Source organism: Zeugodacus cucurbitae, chromosome 2 (assembly GCF_028554725.1).
Source record: "Zeugodacus cucurbitae isolate PBARC_wt_2022May chromosome 2, idZeuCucr1.2, whole genome shotgun sequence".
In the NCBI taxonomy this organism is placed as follows: Eukaryota; Metazoa; Arthropoda; class Insecta; order Diptera; family Tephritidae; genus Zeugodacus; species Zeugodacus cucurbitae.
This window is the reverse complement of record NC_071667.1, coordinates 75,648,722-75,672,159: the sequence shown is the minus strand read 5'-3', so window position 1 is coordinate 75,672,159 and position 23,438 is coordinate 75,648,722. Positions and strand designations below refer to the sequence as shown.

Sequence of the window (23,438 nt, the reverse complement as noted above, 5' to 3'; positions counted from 1 at the left end):
ATATGCTGCAATAAAGCACGTATTAAACAGTTGTATATCTTGAGTAATCTGACGAGTTATGTTATTTGTTAAACACTGTACCAGACGGCTGATAAGAACAGCTGTCAAAAACTGTGGCCGGAAACCACCCGTGGTTGTTCTATATTTTTAAGGATACATGTTTAATAATAATTTATTAATTAAAAAGTGCTTCTAAATAATAAAATTGTCTTTAAGTGTGCATAACAACATGTCGGTTGCAATTCCAGATATTACCAAGCTTCCAAAATGTGTAAAAGATATTTCCAAATCCGATGAGTATATAAAATATTTGCCTGTAAGTTGTAGATGAATATGTAAACTAATCTAGAATTAAAAATAATGAAAATTATATTTTAGTCAATTGCAACGAAGGCGAAAACAAAGGACGAGGCAGAATGCATACTTCAGCACATTGTTGCTGTAATAGAGTATGAAATTTTGACGAGATCCCAAACAGGTGCATCGAGTATAGCCAATCAAGTTGTCTTGAATACAGCTTATCGTGCCTATTTTCAATTGATGCAGCAACATAAACTTTTTGAGACACATTTGCATGCTTTGCCTAAACCAAAATTGTTGTATAACGAGGAATGCGGCTTTCAGTTATTATATGCCGTATTATTAACTGATCAGAGTGCGCGAACTTTCGATGCTGAGCAGCTCATTATTGAATGTACTAAGGCATTAAGTGACGCTATCAACGAAGACTGCGGTAGCATCCTATATATACTAAAAGTTTTGAATTTATTATTGAGTAAATTTACAAAATTCAGCGCTAATATACCACTTCAGCAGATCTATTATTGCTTACAATGCAATCAATATGGCATGCGCGAGGAATCGCTGAATCTTTTTTCAAATTGTTGCCGACTTGAATACGCTTTTGAGAATTTTCAAGTTATTTTAGAGTTTTGGCCTTGGTCCAGCCGTTTTAAATTCTATTTAATTAGTTGCATATTGAAAACGCACAATTTGATGGAATACCTGAACAGTGCACAGCATTCACCGAGTGAATTTTTTGCTGGCGTACGTCTGAGCCTGAGTCATAAAAGCATTTTAGCCGCTAGTCAACATTTAGTAAAAGCATTAAGTGCACAAAACTCCGATGAGCTACTACTGCTAAGCACTGATATACTCACACGTGGTACACTAAAAGAAATCAAAAATTTCCATGCTCACTGGTATGGACGTATAGAGCAAAAGGATAGATTGTTCGAATTTTTGCAGCATCAACCGGAAATAGTAAACTTCCTCGAAAACACTATCGATGGTTCCATTGAGCAGGATTACTTTCGTTCAACATTAATCTTTAGCATGTTCTCACGTCAAATATTCGACGCATCAAAGTTACACTTTTTTAAAATCAGCACTGAACTGATAACCAATTGCTTCCAATTTGAATTGGAAACTCAAATGCTGGTCTTTAAATTCATTGTAGACAATTTAGCTAGCTTTGCCATTGAAGACTGTCTGGAATTCACAGCAGCTTTCATAAAGGAGCACAAATGCATAGAAAACGCACAGTATCGCAATGAAATTTTGGGTAAAATACCAGCAATAGTGAATTATGTGGCAAAAACATTTAGCAAATTGCATGACGCCGGTGGCATAACCACTCTAGAGACCAGCATACAGATATTTTTCAAACATATCCATCTCTTAATTAATGACGACATTGGTAGCGATATTTATCAACCGAAAATATTTTCATTACGCCTCTTAGATATCTTGCTAAAATCATTATACTCCGACAATTTGGAGAAGAATGCAAAAAATTGCTGCTTAAATCAAAATAAGAAACTTGGTTACTTTTTGATGGAGCAAAAAGTATTAGATTCTGCTAGCGTAGCAAGAGCACTCTTCAAACTACTTGATGATCCATTGGGTTATGATGATGCTTTAGAATTGATAATGTGCTTATTGCAACAAATCAAATTTGCCGAAGTAGATGAGAGTGTACGCCTATGCAAGGAGTTCAGTCGCCGTTGTGATGTGGATGAATGTGTGCTAAGTACACTTTATGCGAGAGTGACAGTGAATTGTTGCAAGAGCACAGGTAATGATGAAACGCTCACAATTTTGCTGCAATACGCTATCAATACTTTGAAGGAAGAACTTGAAGATTTTCAAAAAGATCCATTGCTTGTGTGTAAGACGCGAAATCACTTATTTGGCTTCATCAATATCATTGGCGAAGTTGTGCAAGGCAAAAACTGTCTAAAAGCGGAAACACAGTGTGAAATATTGGACTTATTGGAGAAAGTACTGAATTTAGTTTTGAATTTACTGAATGTATGCAAAGCTGATGCCATGCAAGCTGCTAGTAATGCAGCAAGCTTCCAAGACATGGACGAAAGTTTGGAAATATTGGTGCAAAAAAGCGCCTACAAAGTTGATGATGGTGCTGATCATGGAGAATTTCGAAAATTCTTACTCATGTCATTCTGGCTGTCATTGAAGGTAGTAAACACGAAACGCTTGTGATATTTTTTTTTTAAATTAATTGTTTATTTTAGGCTGCCTGCGATTTGGCAACAGAAATCGGTATGCGCTATCTAGCATCAATTGACCAGGACTCAACAGATTGTCAGATACTAAAACGTTGTTTGGATATAAATGTAACCGTGCTAACACGTTGTAGGCACAAAGGCGCCATTGAAGCAGCTGGCGTCAGTATAGGTAGGTAACTACTTAGTACTTAAGTGAAGCAATGTTTTAAGTTTAAAACTCTTTCCAATCCATCAGGCAAACTCACCAAAAGCATTACTACGCATTGTGCTCCAACTTCGGTGGCGTACCATTTATTGGATAACTGCTTGGAACTCTTGTTCGACAATACAAAGCAGGTGAGCGTCACACGTCGTGGCGCCGGTTACTCCATCATGATGTTGCATATTGTGAAGAACGAACAGCAGCGCACAAGACCACTACTCAAGCGTGTAATGGATAGAACTATAGCGTTACTTAAAAATGAACGCGACATAGACGCAACGAATGCCGAAAAATTCGATCGTTTGGAGGCTTTACTGCTGCACTACCTAGGCGTTTTAGTACGCGATACTGAGTTGCGTGATGCTACAGCACATTATTACAATGAAATACTCTTAGTCACATTGAAGCGCATTGAGCACCCCGAATGGACTGAATTCAATGCGGCACTGCAGCTTTTTGGCGCATTAATACCGAAAATTGTTGGTCAAACGCTAGCTAAAGATTTTGACGCAGCGGCCGGTAATGAGCACAACGATATTACTTACGATGAAATCATACGAAAAATGCCAACAGCTTGCGAATATATACTCAACTATTTTGCCTGCAAACAGGACTTGAACAGCGATACACGCACCACCGTTTTATTCCTGGGCTTCCTATCGAAAGTCAAGCATTTACCCAAACAACTTGGCGCACATGAATGCAGTTTCTTGCAACGTATACGCGAGTTAATGTGGCAGCTGCTTGCGCACCGCTGTGAAAGCGTGCGTAAGTTGGCGGCGTTGTGCTTTGTGCGTGCGCATGACTTTAGACTTGAACTGCCACAAGCATTAATAGGTATTTGCAATATACTCGGTAATGTTAAGAATGAGAATTTGTTTTTGGGTTTAGTCGCTACGCTTGCGGAAGGCATAATGCGTTTGCAACACGAAAGTATGCACGTTAACGTTGAGGCTTACAACGTTTGCATGCAACAGCTGCGTGCAGCTTTGGCTAACTTGCAGCTGACACATAAATATGAACCATACACAATAAGCAAACTGCTGGATATTTTACATATGGTCGGCTTCGATGCACAGGTGCGCATTGTACAAGAATTGCTACGTGCACCTGCTGCGGGCGATACTGCAATTGGATTTGACGTCTGGCAACAGAGTGCCGACAAGTTTTTGTGCAAATCATAAATCAAAATATACACAATATTAACATAATCAAACAGTTCAGTACTACTCATGTGCTAAATAGTTAAGAGGCTTTAAATTTAGTTTGTTTTTAATTTATTGTACAAATTTGACAGTAATTAAGACTAAGTCGCAGAAATGTATTAGACAAAATATGTCAGTTTAAGGCAACACTTTAATTGAGTATATTTTATGTTACATAAACACTCATATAAAAAATCTTTAATTGCCCAGAAACAGAAAAACAAAATAGTTGACAATGCTAAAAATAAAAAAAAAATTACCCAATTATATAAAAATGATTATACTCTATACCCGCAACCAAGTGAACCCTTAAGTTAAGTCTAAACGCAGAAATAACTATAAAGTTGTCTACAGATTTGCAAGAGCGCGAATAAATTCCATTACTTTGTTCTTATCAACATAATGCTATGTAGCAACATTAAAATTATTGTAACGCACAATTTTCTATATTAAAAAAATACGTGGTTTACTATTTGGCTTAAGAAATGGCAATCTTTGTAAAATAAAAATAATAATTCCACTACTAATTTGATTCCCGGAGTAAAATATCACTAATTCAAACAAAATAAGTTTCCATAATTATAAGCAAATTTACATATAGCTAGTTAGCTAACCGTGAATTACGCAGCTTTTACATAACCTACAACTAAATCAACTAAAACCTTCGTTATCCTGCTGCTGCTTCTGTTTATCTTGCACTTGCAGCTGGGACATCTGTTGTAGCGTGCGGCTGAGAATGCTGCGCAAAATATGTGGCTTGCAGTATTCTTCTAACCACGGTATGACGCCTGTTGTTAGTTGCTTAAAATTATCCATCGGTATATGCTGGAATGTTTCGAACATCTCATCCATGATTGCCTGAAACTGCATAAAAATATATAAATTATTGTATTAATACTAATATAATTTTATTTATAACTTAAAATTAGAATATATGCATGTCTTCAAGTCAAAGTTTTATTGTCGAGTAATTGTGAGAGCAAACTATTTTATGACCAGAAATTGATATTATAATATTATAATTGCATATTTATAATTAGAATAATATTTATTCCATAGCACTTTAGTAAGTAAAATTTCGAATGTTTGAGCTGCCGCACAAAGATGTTTGTCTATCTTAATTATTGTAGAGACTTTGCTATATAAAAAGTAATAAACATAATGCTTATTAAATTCTGTTGGTTTAATTGTTTAATATTTTTTTGGAATAAGTCAAGGGTACCTATAACTGCTGCATAATGGTTTAGCATTTTCAAGCTGATTTTTTTTTTTTTAAATCGTGTAAATATATTCACTCTTTGTTGTTATATAATGGCATCAAATGTTGAAAATATACCTTTTCAGTCCATGCTACAGAGTGCTGAATTAGATACTTTACAGAATGCTGAATCAGATGTTTTCTTTTCAATTCAGTTCAGTTGAAATTTAATGCTTTTAGCTCATAAAAATTATATTAAATAAATACCACATACTGACCACTTGAAATTTTGCCTCGTCGGTTAGACGTGCTTCTTCAGGTCCCGGATTTGCTTGCTGGTGCTGCAACATATGCTCATAACTGTTTTGTATTATACGTAAAGCTGCTACTTCTTTTTGCAGCGCAGCACTCTCTTCCTCTTGCTTTTTTTTTTGCAAATTTAAGTAACCAATATAATCGATTGATTTTTGCAATATGAGCGCTTTACTTAATTTATAACCAGATGCTGAATCATTTTGTTGGCATGTAGGCACTAGTTCTTGCAAGCTATCATAACCTTTCTTGATAGCATCACGCCGTTTTTGTTCAGCTTGTGTGTGCGCTTCGCGACGTCTTTCTTTGTAGCTTAGTGTGGACGATGAAGCCAACGCCGAGCTACTACGTCCATCGCCACTGTCATCGTCCTCATCTAAATAAAACGGGAATTAGCAATATAACAAATGTTATTTATATATCAATAACGCATACCTGTATTATGAGCAGACGAATTTGGTGTATGTGTGCTATCATCACGACTCTCTTGCGTATTTGGATCTGCATCGTGGTCCATTGTCATGGAGTAGTCGTCTTTTGAGCGCGTATTATTACCTGTTGGTATTTCGTGTATTGAGCTAAATATATACAAGTCATAAAAATTTACCAAATTCGGTTTGTGCGGAGCTACGATTTTCCGCCATTATTAAATGTACTGTTAAATTCGTGGTTTATTGAAACAGCGCTGCTACAAAATCATCAGCTATCAAATTATCAGAACATATGTAAATTCACGTAAGAGAGTATACGAAACGAAAACAAGCTATCAAAAAAGTGTGAATGGGAAAATACAAAAAACCTGTTCGACTGATATGCGGCGAGTGTTGACGGATTACCAATTGGCTATATGTTATGAATTCAAAAATTTATTTAAAAATAATTACTATTCATTTAATTTTTTTAAATTTTATTTAACTTTTAGTTTTTTTGGTATTTTTATAAATTTTTTTATATAAAATGAAAATTAAATTCTGTCATTAGGTATTATTTTAAATATAAGTCAAGGTGGAAATATTTTACAGATTATACGTACGCCAAAATAATTAAATGCAAAAATATTGTTAATGAAAGCAATAGGTAACGCTATTAACACCTTAATTTATTTATTTTATAAATCTTTTTTTCTGCTGCAATGTAGCACAGTGTACCCATTTATAAAGGTGTACCACTGATTTGTGCGGTCAGGTAGCATTGCACTTGAAATTGCCTTCGTGTCGCTGGCCGAATAAATTTGCAGAGTAGGTTAACTCAAAGTGATTTTGTATTTTGTTAATTTAGTTACTAGTTGTTCAACTGGGAGAGTAATTTATAAGATTTTTGTTTAAAAGACTTTCTTATATTAGCATAAAATAAAAGGAAAGTCAAAATGGGTCTGTTACACGCCATTGGTATTAGGATAATGAATTTTATGGTGTTTTTCCTAATCGTAATTTTGTTGCCGGGTCTGCCACCGCGTACCACTTTTCCATTCAAAGAATTTCAGTAAGTTCAAAGTACTATCCTTTGTTTGAGGATCACATCAATTTAATTGTAATTTTTCTTCAGTGTCGCACCTGCTAAAGATCTGAAAGGCGCCTTAGAGCCTAACCAGCACTTAGATGGTGCGGAACGCCTTCTCGAAGGGCGTGTCTACGGACCCGAATGTCTTATTGCACGTAAAAATGAAGTTTATACCGGCATACATGGTGGTGAGATAATTAAACTAACAGCCGATCATGTTACACACGTAGCAAAAATTGGACAACCTTGTGGTATGTTGCTTTTGTTTTGTAGAAAATCATGATAAAATTCGACGTATAATTCTTTTGTTAATTCCGTAGAAGAAATATTTGAAGAGGCTCGCTGCGGCCGACCTTTGGGCCTTGCTTTCGATACGCAAGGTAATAATTTGATTGTGTCGGACGCATACTACGGTATCTGGCAGATAGACCTCAATACAAATCAAAAGAAATTGCTCATATCGCCACAGCAAGAATTGCCGGGTAAAGATATTCAACGTAAAGCTAAACTTTTTAACACGGTTGCTGTAGATCAGAAAGGTGATATTTACTGGACAGATTCGAGTTCTGACTTCTTGTTGCTCGATTTGGTATACGATTCTTTTGCTAATCCATCTGGCCGGTAAGTTAATTTTGAACTCTATATGACCTAATGCGAAAGAAAGTTTCTATTAAGATTTAAGCATAAATTAAAAACAAATTTGTATGAGTTATGTCAAACTGGTTTTTCACAAGCATGTGTGTGTGTGTGTGCATTTAGGTAGCAGTAGTGTTGTCTCATATTGGATTGTTGCCAGCTAGCGCGCACGTTTCAACTGTTCCTTAAATAAAAAACTCATCACGCTTACTGACTACGTCATAGAGATGAAAAAATATTTGCTTGTACATATATATTTTTTTGAATATGTTAGTAAATAGCAATTATGTAGCATATATTAGAAAATTCATGATATATAAAGCTACAAAAAAATTTAGATATATTTTTTATTTTTGTTTTTTCAAAAATATTTGTTGGTGGCTATAGAATGTTTGTGCTCAATCGGCCTTCAACCTTGTTTTTTATTTTATGCTATTTATCCATATATTTCATATTATTATTTATTTATCATTCATGTTTCTTCATCTCAGCCCATTATATATAATATTTAAAGCATGTGGTTTCATAGTATAGTGTAACCAGCCAAGAGTGATTTTTGTTTAAGGAATAAACGGATTATATGTTTTTATTATTAATATTATTTATTTTGTCAACAATCTAATTTTTCTTTGATAGAAAACAGTCGCCTGTGTCAACTTTCAAGCTCGATCTATTTATATTAGGTTTAAAATTTTTTATTTGAAATTAGATCGATTTCATAGGTATAAACATAGCTGACAATAAATACCTTTTTATGTCAGGTACATATGTATATATGTATGTCTGTTTATTATTTGCGTTTTCTGCTACATTTCTTGGCGAATTTTTTTTGTAATGTTCGAACATCTATCAATTTTTTAATTCATGTCTTTAGATAATTTATGACACCTAAAAAATATATTCTTATTTTTTTCAGACTCTTCAAATACGATCGCGCTAACAATGTGAGCAAAGTATTACTGGACGAATTATTCTTTGCCAACGGCTTGGCCTTGAGCCCGGATGAGGACTTTATTGTTGTAGCCGAAACCGGTGCGATGCGTTTGACCAAATACTATTTAAAGGGCGCCAAAGCTGGACAGAGTGAAGTCTTTGTAGAGGGTTTGCCTGGTTTGCCCGACAATTTGACACCCGACGCCGATGGCATATGGGTGCCGCTTGTTATGGCCGCCGATAGTGAACATCCAAATGGTTTCAATATCTTCGCCAATTTCCCCAGTATACGTTTATTCTTGGCACGTCTGCTTAGCCTGTTCGAGTTGCCCTTCCGTCTAATTAACAACGCCTTCCCGAATAAGTTGGCTCAAAAGTTTATACACTTCATTGGACACGGTGAGAGTATTTTGCTGCTGGCACCCAAACGTTCAACCATTGTGCGCGTAGATTGGAATGGTAATATTGTGGGCTCATTGCATGGCACCGATAAGTCGGCGGGCGCTGTTTCGCACGTTTTGGAATTCAACGAACATTTGTATTTGGGTTCGCCGTTCAATCGGTTTTTGGCGCGTGTGAAGTCACCGAGAGCCGGTCGTCAGCCAGAGGTGAAGGTGAAGAATGTCAGGTATGAGGGCGTTGGTTTAGAAGCTTCTGTTAAGCCATCAACTGCATCTACTAGCACTACTAGCAAGCCAAAGCCTGCCGCTACTAAACCACTAACTACGACTCAGCCACCGACAACAACGACGACGACGACAACTACTACTACACCGCGACCAACCACAACTACAACCACGCCTAAACCGACCACGACAACAACAACCACACGACCACCTACTACCACAACAACAACGACAACTAGAAAACCATCTACAACCACAACAACAACAGCGAGACCACCAACAACGACAACTCCAAAACCACAAACAGCCAGCACCACCACAACAACTACTACACCAAAACCAACTACAGCTCCACCAAAAGCACCAACCGCTACACCAAAAGCAAAACCAAGCACCACAACACCACGTCCCGCTGCAGAGAAGAAACGTGTACCACCAAAGGAGCCAGCACCGATTAAGGAGGAAATCCCTAACGACACGAAACCACCAAAATTCGACAAGCTTAAAGTTATCACCAAAACAGGCGAACACATCGAACTTTAAAGCAACTAACTAACAAATTAACTGTAAACATACTTATATAGCAACATTACTTTCCTTTGTCATCCGAGGTGTCGTTCGTTCGAAAACATAACCTAATAACAACAACAACAACATAAACATATGCAGTCATGTAATAAGAGCAGGCATGCAACAACGCTACAAATATCTCATGTGGAAATGTAAAATAGCAATAATCTAGTAAATACCTACGTTGTATTAGAGAGTGATTTGATGAAAGTGTACAGTGCTTGAAACGCTGTTGCGGCATGTTTTATATACTGTTACAACAAACAAACAAACGAAATTAGTGCGTTAACGTATACATTCCAATTTACATTCCAACCTATCTTTAATAACCGTTATGTGCTTTCTCGTATTTATTTATAACATTTTGTTCATTTAATGTTTACATTTCGCGGAATTGAGGTTATATTTTTAATAATAATTTTTATTTTTCGCTCGTATTAAATTCGTTTGGACGTTGTAGAAAATGCCTATAATTGAAAAAAGAAAGAAGCAAGAAACCTTGGTTAGCTTAAATTGTTAGCTATAAGTATGAAAGTAGTGCGGATCTCTGTGAAAATGTATTAACGAATTATTGCACGAACAAACGAACGAGTTGTGTAAATGTCCGCTAAGTTTGATTATAATTATTTTTTTACTCATTTTCATTGAGTATACTATTTTGGTATTTGCACAAAGTTCATAAAAAGCGAATTTTTAGAAAAACGAAAAATGTTTATAAAAACTTTTTGGTCATGGTAAATCATTTTTTTAGAGTAAATAATATCTCATGGTAGTAATTTTATGTATTCCTTTCTTTACTTTTGACCGTCATACATAATAAAATAAATGTCCCGTACTGATTTTGAAGTATTTTGTAATTTATTTAATAAGCGCTTGACTTACTTTTCTCATTACAGTTTTACATGCATAAATAATATTATTTAAAATTAAATAAAGCTTAAAGTGTTTCTTGAAAAACTATCCAAGTTGGCAGTTTTCACTCTTTCTCCTACTTCTACTCCTTATTCTTTTTTATTTTTTTTTTAACAATAAAAATTTAAACAGCCACAAATTTCTTAAAGCAAATTTTCAGTCGTAGGCTATAAGTAATTGCGTACACATGTACATATATGTACCACTTATAAATATACATAGTTTTTGTTTTAACAATAATTGTTTTTTGTTGTTGTTTGCTAAATTAAAATCTTATCAAACGAATTTGTGGCATACCTAACTATACATTGTATGTACACATAATTACACTAGAGCACTCCATTAAACACAAGTGCTATACATTAGAGATACATATATACATACAAACATATGTACATATATATATAATTATCTATGCGAGTTTTGCGCTCAAGCATGTCTGCTTGCGATGCGCGTTAAAATCACGTTTCTATTATCGTTTTTTGTTGTTTTTGTTTTTTTGTGCTTGGCAAAAATCACACTCATTCCATTCATGACTTCACGTGCTTTTCGCGCTACGCGGACGACTTGGCGGTTCAGCGGGGTCGGTCCAATGCCAATCGGTGTACATGACACATTTATTTTGCGAATCCATATATAGATGTGATTGTGGACAACGTTGTAGTTTAGCGGGACGCCCTTGTGCCTCACATGTCCAATATTTTGTAGGGTCCCAGAAGTGACGGAACATGGCGTTAACCTCGTGCAATGTGTCGCAGCCGGGTTCGCCATCATAATCGGCAGCGTTTTCATGCTTTGACTTCTTTGTTGTTGCCATTGTGTGCTGCTACAGTTACAGTGCGGTGCGGTGCGGTGCGCTGCGGTTCGATCAGGTGAGTAATGTATACAACTAATCTCTGCTAATTAATTATACACTCGTGTATGTGTCTTTTTTGTTGTATTTTTTTTTCTGGCTCAGGTGCTTCAAGTTATTCAATTGCTGTGGCGCTATTTGACTGTTCAATCACTTGTGGTGTTGCTGTAATGGAAAAGTTAAAAATAGCTTTATTCAAGTGTTATGTACATATGTATATTGCAAATATGGTTTCTTGTTGTTGTTATTGCTTTTAGTTGTAAGTGAAGTCAATTATGTGTTGGTGTAAATAAGCCGTTAATAAAAGACATGTGTTTATTTGAATTGCACATATTTGTTGTTGTTTTTTTATGTACTTGTGTGTGTGTTTTGTATAAACATAGTTATTGTTGTTGCAGCGGTGGCGCAAAACTAGCTAAATGTTATGAAATTGGCGGTTGCCAAGCGGTATATGTTCATATAACATGTGAAACACGAGAAACTAGCTGCTGCGACAGGAATTGTTTATTTACAACAACAATAGGAATTGTACATGTATTTCAATACGGCCAAGTGCTATTAGCTCAATTTTCGTTTATGTTTGTTCTTTTAAATTATATTAAATTTTATATTAGTTTTATATTTAATTGCTTGTTAAATTTGTGTTTAAATTTTATTTATTACTATTTTTCAACTATTTTTGGTTTTAACAATTTTATTATATTTTTAATTATTTTTTATTTAATTTATCAAATTTTAATTTATTTTATTTTAATAATTTATCTTTTTCCTTAATAATTTTATTTTTATTTATTTTTTATTTTGCTAAATATTTTATCACAAAAATAAGAGGGTTTAATTTTTAAAATTAAAAATACATATATTTTTATTTTATGTTTTTTAGTTTTAGTGTTTATTTTTATTTATTTTTATGTGGTTGGTTTTTTTATTGCTTTAGTTATAGTTTTCCATATATAATTTATTTTTGTTTATTTTTTATCTTCCTTTTTTAGTTGTGTTATTTTGAAAAAAAAAAATAAAAACAATTCTTTACTCGGTTTAATCGTTTTTTCGTTATTCTTTGTTGTTTTATTTTCTATAATTGGTTTATTTACTTTATTACAATGAAAATAAATATATTTTTATTATTTATTATTTTTTAGTGTTTAGTTTTCTTTATTTATTTGATTGTTTTTTTATTACTTTAGTTTTAATTTTCTTTATACAATATTTTTTTGTATTTTTTCTTTTAGTGTATGGAAAAAAATAATAAAAATAAAAAAATAAAAAAATGTATATAAATATATATAATTATTTTCTATAATTAGTTATTTTATTTTATTTTTTGCTGTATTATACAATTTAATTTTATTTTATATTAATTATAATTAAAAATTGGTTTATTTATGCAGTTTTAATTTCACATTTTCCTGCTGTTTTACTATTTGTATGTATTTTATATTAATTTAATATTTAATATTTTTTTAATTATTAAAATTTTTCATTTAATTTGTTTTCATATTTATTGCTATTTATTTTATTTGTTTTCTTCTATCTCAAGGTTATTTAAATTTTTCCTTTTATTTTAAAAAATTTTCTTAAAATTTCGGCTAATTTTTGGTTTTCCTTTAAATTAATTCTAAGTACCGTATTTAATTTTTGTTTTGTTAGTTTTTTATGTATGCATGCATTTTATTTTTTTATATTTCTAATATAATATTTATTATTATGTTAATCCATTACATTTTTATTAATTTTTTGTTTTTATTATTATATTTATTTCCTTTAATATTATTCTTAATTATTGTTTTACATCAATTGCACTTTTATTATATTGGTATTTGAATTTTTACTTTTTGAATAATCAAATAAAAAATATGCACAATTAAGTAGTTATATATTTTAATTTTTTATTATATTTTTGTTGTATATATGTATGTTATATTATATCTCTTTTAATTTATTACTTTTAGTGTTTCATTATTTTAATATTTATTATATTATTATTATGCAATTTATTTTATTTTTATATTTAATTATTGTTTTATAGTATTTTCATTTTTATTTTGAATAAGATTTAAATTATATTTTTTTATTTTTAAAAATATTTTTTTTTTTATCAATTATCAGTAATTTATTTTATTTATTTTAATGTTGTTTTAACTTTTTATTTTATTTGTATAAATATAATTTGTTTCTTTATTTTTTATATATTTTAATTTATATACATATTCTATTTCTTTTCATGTAACATTTTTATTTTATTTTATTGTTTAATTTAATTTAATACTTTTTTCATTTTATTATTCCAATACTTTATTATTATTATTTTATTTTTATATTTAATTATTGATTTTTATCATTTGCACTTTTATTTCATTAAGCTTTAAATTTTAATTTTCTTTTAATTAAAAAATTTATTTTTTTGCACAATTATTCAGTTTTTATACATTTTTCTATGATATACAAATATGTATATTATTTAAAAAAAATCTTACCTCGAGACGACGTTCACGTTCACCACTTGCCCAAATTAATATTTGCCTTCCTCTGCCACACGGTGTATATTTTTTCTCGAAATATTTTCAGCTACTAAAATGTGCCGTTCAAAGTTTGCTCACCGCTACCGTAGAAAATACGAATTTGTTTGCTAAATTCCGATTTTACTTCTTTATATAATTTGCTTGTTTTCTATTTTATTATCCGTGTATCTTTTGTTTAACTGCAGTTATTGCAAAAATCACTCGTGTGTCTAGTCTCGGCGCTATTTAGTAATTTTATTGTTTATTGCTGTTGTTGTATATATACTAAAGGTTGATGATATTTTATTATATCGTACAAAATATATTAAATTTTATATGATTTTCGAAATACAAGCGGCCAAGACGGGACTGCACCGAGTGTTCAACGCGCGCTGAAGGTGGTTGCGTTGTACGAGTATATATAACTAATGTGCAGATTTGTCGCGATGTTTTTATATTTAACCCTGAGCATGCTACCGCGTTTTTGTTCTTACGCTGCTCTGCTCTCAGCTATGTCTCTATGTATGTATGTATGTATGTATGGCTTTTGGCGCACAATGTGCGAACTAATCTCACGCGTATGATTCAAAAAATCATTTGGAATTTGCTCCGCAAAAATGACACGGGAAAATCGTGCTTTGTATTTTGGCGCTAACTATTGCTGGAGAGTGACTTTTTTATGCGAATCATGTGTATGTTTACACGAAAGTGTTGGAAGCCTACATACTCATATCAGTCATCAGCATGCTTATGGAAATTTTGACAGAGTCATAAGCGTCGAGCCGCCCATAGCCCGTAGGAAAGTTTGATTTCTTCTTTCTTTTCTTTTTTCGCATTTTTATTGCTCGACAATATAGCAACAGTACATTTATATGAATGTGTGTGTGTGTGGATAAACATACCGGTCTTTTCCGCTTTTAGTCTCACACACACAGGTACACTCAGTCAACACTTCTAGATATGTGTGCTTAATTGGCTTTAGATAAACAAATAGTTTATCTGTCGTTTTATATAAATAACTGTACAAATTGTGCATTTGCTGTTTTATCATTTCATACATACATATGTATGTATACATAAGTAGTCGTGTACTTCAACCACTTCACCTCTAAAAAGTTACAAAATTTCTTTCTGGGCCGAAAAGGGGGCACGCATCGGATGCGTGCGTTCATGTCAATTTCATTTGCCTTGATAATGAAAAAGTCTATATTTATATACACCACTGTACATATGTACTTTACGCTTTAATGTAGCCGTTTACGTCCGGTAGTCGGTGTATGCGACTCACTCGCCTAGTTACTGCTTTGTGACGTCACGCATCACAGCCGCGTAATCGTACATTAAAACTTAAAATAATCATAATTATTGGCGTTTAAGTGACGCATATGACCTCAAGAGGTTAAGGCCCAGTTTTTGTTTGAATTCAGTGCATTGTCTATTTTTACTATTGCAGATAATTTATTGCAAATTTTTGGAAAATTTTTGGATTGCTAAAAGTCATGTTGGTTTCTGCTGACCACTTACCCGTTATCAAAAGCGAGTCTGAAAATCACTGCATTCATATATGTATTATGTAGGTTTCGAACGTATAACCTTCAGTCAGAGCGCTCGATTGTCTAGCACTTGCACACATAGCTACAAAGCGCTGATACTCAGATATACAATGTATTCGAAAAGTATGCATACCGAAAAGTTAATATAGTTCAAAGCGAAATGATTGAAAAATAACTCCAATTGAGTTGATAATATTTTCAATTTTACCATAGGAAAATATATTGGAAAAAATAATACCTTGGATCCGTAATACCTCAGATTTTTAAGTTTTCGCCGTTACCAGGGTCCGTATCATCGAAATGTATTTGGAGTTCGGAAACTGACAGGTAAGGTTAGGTTAGGTAAAGGGGTCGAACTCCGCAACTGCAGAGAGTCTTACTTAGGCAGCTTGTGGCACCTAAAATACTCTTAACGGATCGTCAAGACCCTGATGATTTGACAAATATCTGGGTCTCTATTACACATTCCAGTTACTTCGCTGGGGATTTACCTTAGTCTGGTGAATGCTGAACATTGAAGGAGGAAGTGCTTGGGTGATTCCGCTTCGCATTCCTCCACATGTGTACCTATTGGACAATGCCCAGTATGCACACCAATGATTGCGATGTGATGGGACTTCCTAAGCCTTCCTTCGCTTCACCGCGGGCCAAAAAGACTTCGCAACTGCATAGGTGCCGATTGTTGTCCAGCGTTTGGCGAGCTCACTCGAAGTTAGTGTGTCTAGGACAAGTGGCTCAGGACTACTCACCCGCTTCCATTCCGACGTCACTGTTCCTAGGGTACCCTCTCCTGCAAATTGGCCCGTTCTGTACTTTCCAGCAATTCCACAATGGATGGGTACACATACACGTGGAAATGCAAGGTAGTTCGAAGAATTTGAGACTGCCCAAATTTCCCAAGAAGAATGCTTTCTACCACAACAAAAACGGAAGGCATAAATCTCCGCATAGGCTATCTACAATGACATAAAAGGACCACTCGGCCACAGACTTTTTATGGATCGGGTCCTTGAAAAGAACTAATTTCGAGATTAATATTCCCAATGTCCCAACCCATTTAGTACTCACACTGTCCGATCTGTTTCAACAAAAAAAATTAAATTCCTTAATTATTTCACATATACGTGGTAGGCATACTTTTTACGCACACTGTCACTGCAAAAATGTTTAACAATTCATACTCGATATCTGTATATATGTTAAATATTTATGTATGGATTGTAAATAATGTTGTTGCTATTTCGCAAATATGATTTCACAAGTTGTTCAAAAATTATGTGTACGAGTATATATTCATTTGGCGTCTGGCCAGGGCAGTACGATGACTTGGCGCGCCTGAATTTGCATATTTCCCCGTCAAAAGATGTGACTGGCATTATATAGTCGTACACTATGCTGAGTGTAGATGACAAACGCCTATGTACCGAAAATAGCTGGTTTCATCTACTTATTGATGATTACCTATAAATGTAGCTTGGTTGCGATGAGTAGTGCTAACGTAGCTGAATGTTTTAATGAGTAACTACCAGACAGTTGGCTGTGAGTTCGAAGCTCGCAACGACAATCCGTAGGTCTTTTTTCTTTATAATAATCACCAAGTCTCGCAGGCGGCTGAGCTTAAGTCACGTATTCACGTTTGCTACGAAAAGTATTCCCCGAAAATGCATCATCTGTTAAGAATGTGAAAGGTTTTTTTTGTTGCTTTCAATGAAATCACTATTATCATTAAAATGTTATTAAGCTGCTTCGGGAGAATATACTCTCGCGGAAACACAAGTATTTGAGTGATAGCATTCAGTGAGAGTCGCGACAACCGTTGTATTTGAGAGATCTCAAAGTAATGAGTTACGAGTAACATCTCTTTCATAATCGAGTTGCACATTTGAGCTCCAGCTGAGAGTATAATATTTTATTCTAAAATTTTACAAAAATAACCTCAAGTTGAACTTATAAAAAAGACGCTTGGACATAATATTAATAATTGGCAGATTGAGCTCTTTGAAGGCCATTTTATTGTTTTGTAAGCACCTGTCGCGAGGGTCCGCCTTAGAACCTAAACTAAACTCGTTGGCATCCGTAGAATTCAGACAGGCCGACTGAGGTTATGAAGAGAAGTCCACTGGAAGGCCATTCCGAATGAGGGTTATAAAAACTATATGAAAATTAAGAGTTTTCTTTCTTTTGAACAGTTTACGCAAAATTTTACGAGATCGTTCAAACAATCCTATTCATATGTGTATATATAAATAGGTGGAGACATATATATATCGTTTTCATTGATATTAGTGTTTGAGTTGACTTGCCCTAATTTCGTTACGCTAAATCTTGCACTGAGTGGATGTATGGGACTTATACATATGTTTCGCACTACTTGTTGATCACTTTATAAGTATATATACATACATACATATATTCATATATACCATTAGCATTGCATACATATACATACAATAAATTCGCCTTAAGAAACTAAATACCCCTTTCTTATGAGTTCGCATAAACAAATATATTTTATCTCGAAAAATTCTCTGTTTATATTCGCTTAGCAATTAGATATTATATTTTTATTTATTTATTTATTTATTTTTTTATCTGCCATCGTTGGAAAATAAATAAGAATTTCTGCCTAAAATACCGCCCATAGCATTCATACATATATTTTGCGTTTTCGAGACGATAAGACGCTTTAATTATTGTGACACTTCATAATTGCTATGGAGATCTGACATCTTTTATGACGAACTTATTTCAGAAATATTTTATGAGAGAGCGGGTGAGACCAAAAAACCTATTGACCCTTCATGTTGCAAGTGTATACGATAGAATCGATGGCGAAATCACCGTATCTAATTAAGTAGTATGTATGTATGTATGTATGTCAAAGCTTCGCTATTAGACTTCAAACGTAACTATAATTACCGCGAGCGATAAAGCTCGCACAGCTCATAATCTTATCACTTCATAAATCTTTCGGAGAATCTTTTTATACACATCACGCTTATGAATCATGTAAGGGAGTGGATCTAATGCTAATGTTAAATATACAGAGGATTTTATATCTTAATCGCCAACAGAGCGGGTACACAATAATATAAAACATTTTGTGACGACCCGGAGTCAGAACACGTGGTCTAAGTTTTCAACTGACACGCTTATTTCTGGAAGAGAAAGTGTCACGAGCTGTATGTGTGATGGAATGACCTGTAGGAACTATTTGGCAGTTACTGGTATGTAGTTTATTGGTATTGATCAAAGGTTACGAATCATATGGTCAATACGTTATGGTCCCTTAAACATTGGCAACGGCGAATACCGCAGACGATGGAACGATGAGCTGTATGTGTTATTCGACGACATAGACATAGTCCAGCGAATAAAAAGACAGCGGGCTACGCTGGCTAGGTCATGTTGTTCGAATGGATGAAAGTGCTCCAGCTCTGAAAGTACTCGATGCAATACCCGCTGGTGGAAGCCGAGGAAGAGGGAGACCTTCACTCCGATGGAAGGACCAGGTGGAGAGGGACCTGGCTTCGCTTGGTATAACCAATTGGAGCCAAACTGCCAGAAGGAGGGATACGTGGCGCGCTGTTTTGGACTCGGCTATAACCGCGTAAGCGGTGTCTACGCCAGTCAAGAAGAAGAAGAACTCATCCTTTGAGTACACTGCTTTTAAACAAACTTTTTCTGGATGCAAGAGATTCCGGGGAGTCTCTTAAGGGTTGTACGAACTAAAAGCCCATAGATTTTACTGAACCATTAAGGCAGAAAGTGAATATGAATGTTAAATACTTATATGTTTATGCTTGAAAGGCAATGCTCTCTAGGAAATTCAATACTTCTAAAGAAACATCTTTGATTTCTTCCATAATTCCGAATAAATACATTCATCTTAACGCTTTTTTAACCATTTTATTGTGTAATTCCATTAGATTCTATATTCTTGGTTTTCAATAATTATATTATATTTTCGTGTAATATTCTCAAAGAAGCAAAGAAGCAACTTGCTGACAATTATTGCACATAGTTAAGCGTAGTTCTATAGAAATCTAAAAAGCCTTTATGATAACAAGTGAATTGAACTTCGACTTCTTCATGGTTGTAGTAATAAAGCCACGCCTCCAAGTATCCATTTAGCGGGTCTTTCACGTGTCTTTAGGTTAAACGTCCATACATAAGTGCTGCCACGTAATCTGAAATTAATTTAAAAAAATAAAAAAAATTTGATATTTTTACGAGATCGCGCTGAGCCCATTAAAAATTGATCTATCAAATTACGACGCTTAAATAATAGTAGAGTCGCACACCCAATATATTCAGTGACGCTAAAGGATATAGTTTTTATCTAATTATTTGAATCATTTAAAAGTTTTTCAACTTCTTAGAATCGAGATTAATTTGTTGTGAAGATTTGAGCACATTTCTACAGTATATATTTGAGTACAAGTTGCATACAAATATATTTAGTTGTGCTCAGATAAATTGTCTCTTACCTTGTCTTGTATAGCGGACACTCATAACAGCGCTGCGATTCTTGTTTCTCCTGCACAATGGATTTGATATAAATGACCGGCATGGCACAGAGCAGCTCTTTCGGCGGCAATGGCACAATAGAATTAAGCTGGCAATCCCAACTGGCGCCATCCAGGTAGAGAGCATGCACGAGTGCACCTTCAACTGGGGGTAAACTGTGCGGAAGACGTTGAAAATGCGTATAAAAGAGGCAAACTAGTAGTTGGCTTTTGAATTAGTGAAAGGAGAGCACTAAATGCAAGGCGTTTTACAAAGTTATAATGTAATACACAGTATGCTGGAGATCTTTTTGTCATCTTATATAATAATATAGATACCGAAGACAATCTGCATTATTTTTAAATAACATGGATTGTGAATATACCTGCCACTTATTTACTTTTGAATTAATTTAATTTTCAACTCAAACAATACTTACCTTATGTCATCCTTCTCTTTCTTCGTCACTTCACAACTTAGACACATGCGATCCAAAGGCAGATCATGCTTACGTGCGCTCTCTTGCATTATGGCGGTGAGAAAGCTTTGTGGATTGAATAAACCACCGAGCCAAATGGTGCAGGGCAGCTTAAAATCGTTGAGCCAACTCGATAATTCTTTTATGCGATGCAGCAGATCGGCAAACCAACTTTGCAGGCCCAACATGCTGGGATACGCAAGTTGCGCCCAAGCTGACGGTACGGTATCGTAGAAAATCGCATGATCCAGCCGTTCCATGTCGGGCGTTATGGTAAGTTCGCCCTTCAAACCCAACAGCAGTTCACGCAACGAACGTTTTATTTCGTATATTAGTGCGTTCATGCGTTCGCATTCTTGCAGCGCGACCACAATGAATGGCGTCTTGCGATCTACGCGATTCAGCAAGGCTTGCAAGTTGAATTCATCTTGCATTTTATCTAGAAAGTCCTCACTCATGATCTTCACTAGCTCCTCACGTGGCGCACTACAATTCGTGCTAAGCTCAGATTCTCGTGGTTGCAACTCAAATATTGTCTTGAGCAGCTGCTCCGATGCACTCGTTAGAAAACCGATTTCAGCATTTGCATGTAGGCCATAGAGTACGGGCGACTCGGCGGGCAATGCCTCATCGATGTAGTTATGATAACCTTGGTAGTCGAGATTGGGTGGTGCATGAAAGCCCGGACACAACTCAAAATCGCCGTCGATCAGCTCTTGCTGCAGTAACACTTCGAGATATGTGCGACAGAGCCGCCGATCCCAGTCGTCTGTAATATGGCCGCCGTACATAATTTCACCAAACAGATAACGTAAATCCTCCCAAGGTATGCGACAACTGCTCTCCAAATAGTTATGCAGCACATTGGCCGATATCATAAGATCGCTCACATTAAAAGGATATGACTTATTCCAGCCCTGCGGTCCAAATTTACAGCGCTCTCCTGAAACAGCATGGAAATAACAAAGCGCAAAGAGTATAGCTTTGAATTCGGCTTCTTGTGTGCAGGTTTCCAGCGTCTCCTGTGAAAAGTTATCCCAAGCTTTATGCAAATTGGCCGCCATACCCGACGGTGGCTCATTGACTATTTTCAGCGAGGACTCAAGTATGCCTTGTGGTATGACGTGATATTCTGGATCTGGTGCGGGCTCGGCGCTGATGAACAAACGAAAACTGGATTCATTGTTATCATCGTTCGTTTCGTTCTCTATGGCTATACGTTCGATTAACTTTTCCAGTGACGGAAGCCAGTTGACGACCAAATGTATATTCTGCAACACAATCCAATGTTTTTTGTTATTCAAGGCATTGATGATGGCGGCTTCCGCTAGTTGCTCTTGTCCTTGTCCCAAGGATATGTTGATCAGCGTATCTTGGTCAGCGCGAAAGCCTAATTGTTGGCCTAGAAGTTCTACATCGCGTATGGGATTAACGCCAGGTGAAAGTATAAATAAGACCGGTGTGTGGGCATTTATTTCTTTATAGATCTCGGCAAATGTTGCTGTCTGTGTTTTAATGTATTCCTTGCCCATCGTTAGCTCCACAAACAATCTGCAGAGAAAACAAATTGAACATGTTGTGTATACTCGAGAAGATAGAGTACCCCAATCTAAAAACTTCAGTTTAAGAGGTCATCTCTTTGTCTTCCTTATCTTTAGTACTTACCTCATTGCGTACAACATCCGGTCCGGTCGTAGCGCTCGTATAATACAAAGCTTCTGCAGCGGCGACCGATACTTCCATTCGCCGGGAAATTGCTCTCGTTCCGGCGCGGCGCTTGCAAGAAATTTACTCCAACGCTTCGGATAACTCTCCAAGTCCTTGTCAATGCCGTAAAAATGTTCAATACCACCTAGTGACTTTATGCCGCCCCAAGCTTTACGGCTGACAAAATCCAAGGGCGACAGCGAATTGGGATCATGTGGAAAGCGTAGAAGAAAATCAAACTCATCTTTGGAAATTTGTCCGGCGGCGCTTTGGATACGCAATATCATATGTGATGTGAATGTTAGTTTATCAGCCTCGAAGAGACCACGCATCGTATAAACGAACGTCTGCAGCGTGATAGACGCTACCAGGTGTTGAACACGTCTCTCGTGATTTTTACTTTTTGGCGCAGTGGATATAGCTTTCTTGAAGACATGCATAAAGGATTTTAGCGAAAATTTGTAAATCGGATTTATGCGACTCAGATCGGTTAGTACAAAGTAAAGTATGGCTGCACGCTTGGCAGCTGCACGATACATATTACGCGCTTCGTCAATTTGCGCGCTCGTTATGAGCGCCTCACGCACCTTCAGCTCAATCTCGTCCACAGTGTGTTTGGTCGCCTCCAAGTTGATCACGAGCGCGTGGTCGTCCAACACATTCGTGCTGGCTGTGGCCAAACGTACAAGCAGCTCATCTTCCAAGGCTTTCAGTGAAATTTTGAACTTATTCTGTTGTACCGTTACGTCGATCTTCATTTGCTCCAAATCGGGTCGTTCGATTTTAACCACCTCTGCGAGCAGCTGTTCCTCCAGTCCATCTGGTGTTACAGTAAAGTTGATGAGCGTAGTTTGTGCCTGGATTTCAGGTTTGTAATGTGGATTCGGTAGTTTTGTGTGCAGCAGTAAACGAAAGTTTGCATTGAAGTCCATCTCTTTGCCACCAATACGTATGTAGCGTCCCTTCTTTATTAAAGCGCGACTGAGTAATGGCTCCAACACTGTATCGATGGTTTCGCCAATTTGTTCTATAAGCACAGTATCGCCGTTGTTCATTGATTTTTCCAATACATCCAGGAAACCTTTCTGATTCAAACGTATTATAACCAATGATTCGCCATACCGATTTTTTATCCATTTAATGCCTTGACTGTGGATTAGATAAAAGGTAGTTTATGTGAGACAGAATAATTTAATGCCTATGAAGATGGTA

General features: G+C 35.4%; 4 protein-coding genes and 1 long non-coding RNA gene across 6 annotated transcripts in view; 2 read left to right on the top strand and 3 right to left on the bottom strand.

Annotated features, from left to right (window-relative positions):
• Window positions 1-75: 75 nt before the first annotated feature.
• LOC105211377 (uncharacterized) lies at window positions 76-4,466 on the top strand. The gene is made up of 4 exons (XM_011182772.3): window positions 76-316; window positions 379-2,481; window positions 2,538-2,700; window positions 2,767-4,466. The coding sequence occupies exons 1-4, from the start codon at window positions 230-232 to the stop codon at window positions 3,915-3,917; spliced, it is 3,504 nt and encodes a 1,167-aa protein (XP_011181074.2). The 5' UTR covers window positions 76-229; the 3' UTR covers window positions 3,918-4,466.
• On the bottom strand, window positions 3,994-6,221 carry LOC105211376 (max-like protein X). 2 transcript variants are annotated; one of them, XM_011182771.3, is made up of 4 exons: window positions 6,056-6,221; window positions 5,884-5,982; window positions 5,415-5,824; window positions 3,994-4,802 (listed from the first exon to the last, which is right to left on the bottom strand). In XM_011182771.3, the coding sequence occupies exons 1-4, from the start codon at window positions 6,090-6,092 to the stop codon at window positions 4,590-4,592; spliced, it is 759 nt and encodes a 252-aa protein (XP_011181073.1). In that variant the 5' UTR covers window positions 6,093-6,221; the 3' UTR covers window positions 3,994-4,589. The 2 variants fall into 2 exon arrangements, with proteins under 2 accessions (XP_011181073.1, XP_011181072.1); XM_011182770.3 differs by having other exon boundaries at window positions 5,884-6,003; window positions 6,056-6,219.
• A 419-nt stretch (window positions 6,222-6,640) lies between these two features.
• On the top strand, window positions 6,641-10,559 carry LOC105211380 (adipocyte plasma membrane-associated protein Hemomucin). The gene is made up of 4 exons (XM_011182776.3): window positions 6,641-6,930; window positions 6,994-7,199; window positions 7,269-7,569; window positions 8,501-10,559. Exons 1-4 carry the CDS (start codon window positions 6,815-6,817, stop codon window positions 9,684-9,686), a joined length of 1,809 nt encoding a protein of 602 aa, XP_011181078.2. The 5' UTR covers window positions 6,641-6,814; the 3' UTR covers window positions 9,687-10,559.
• A 942-nt stretch (window positions 10,560-11,501) lies between these two features.
• On the bottom strand, window positions 11,502-14,899 carry LOC128921429 (uncharacterized). The gene is made up of 2 exons (XR_008470894.1): window positions 13,956-14,899; window positions 11,502-11,643 (listed from the first exon to the last, which is right to left on the bottom strand). It is a non-coding gene; the product is annotated as an uncharacterized LOC128921429 (long non-coding RNA).
• A 4,532-nt stretch (window positions 14,900-19,431) lies between these two features.
• LOC105211392 (dynein beta chain, ciliary) overlaps window positions 19,432-23,438 on the bottom strand; it is a 39,630-nt gene continuing 35,623 nt past the window's right edge. Inside the window, exons 31-34 of the mRNA XM_054232685.1 lie at window positions 22,185-23,375; window positions 20,481-22,070; window positions 20,023-20,217; window positions 19,432-19,722 (exon numbers count right to left, since the gene is read on the bottom strand). Coding sequence (XP_054088660.1) covers window positions 19,623-19,722; window positions 20,023-20,217; window positions 20,481-22,070; window positions 22,185-23,375 — 3,076 coding nt within the window. The 3' untranslated portion in view covers window positions 19,432-19,622. The remainder of the gene's footprint in view (window positions 19,723-20,022; window positions 20,218-20,480; window positions 22,071-22,184; window positions 23,376-23,438) is intronic.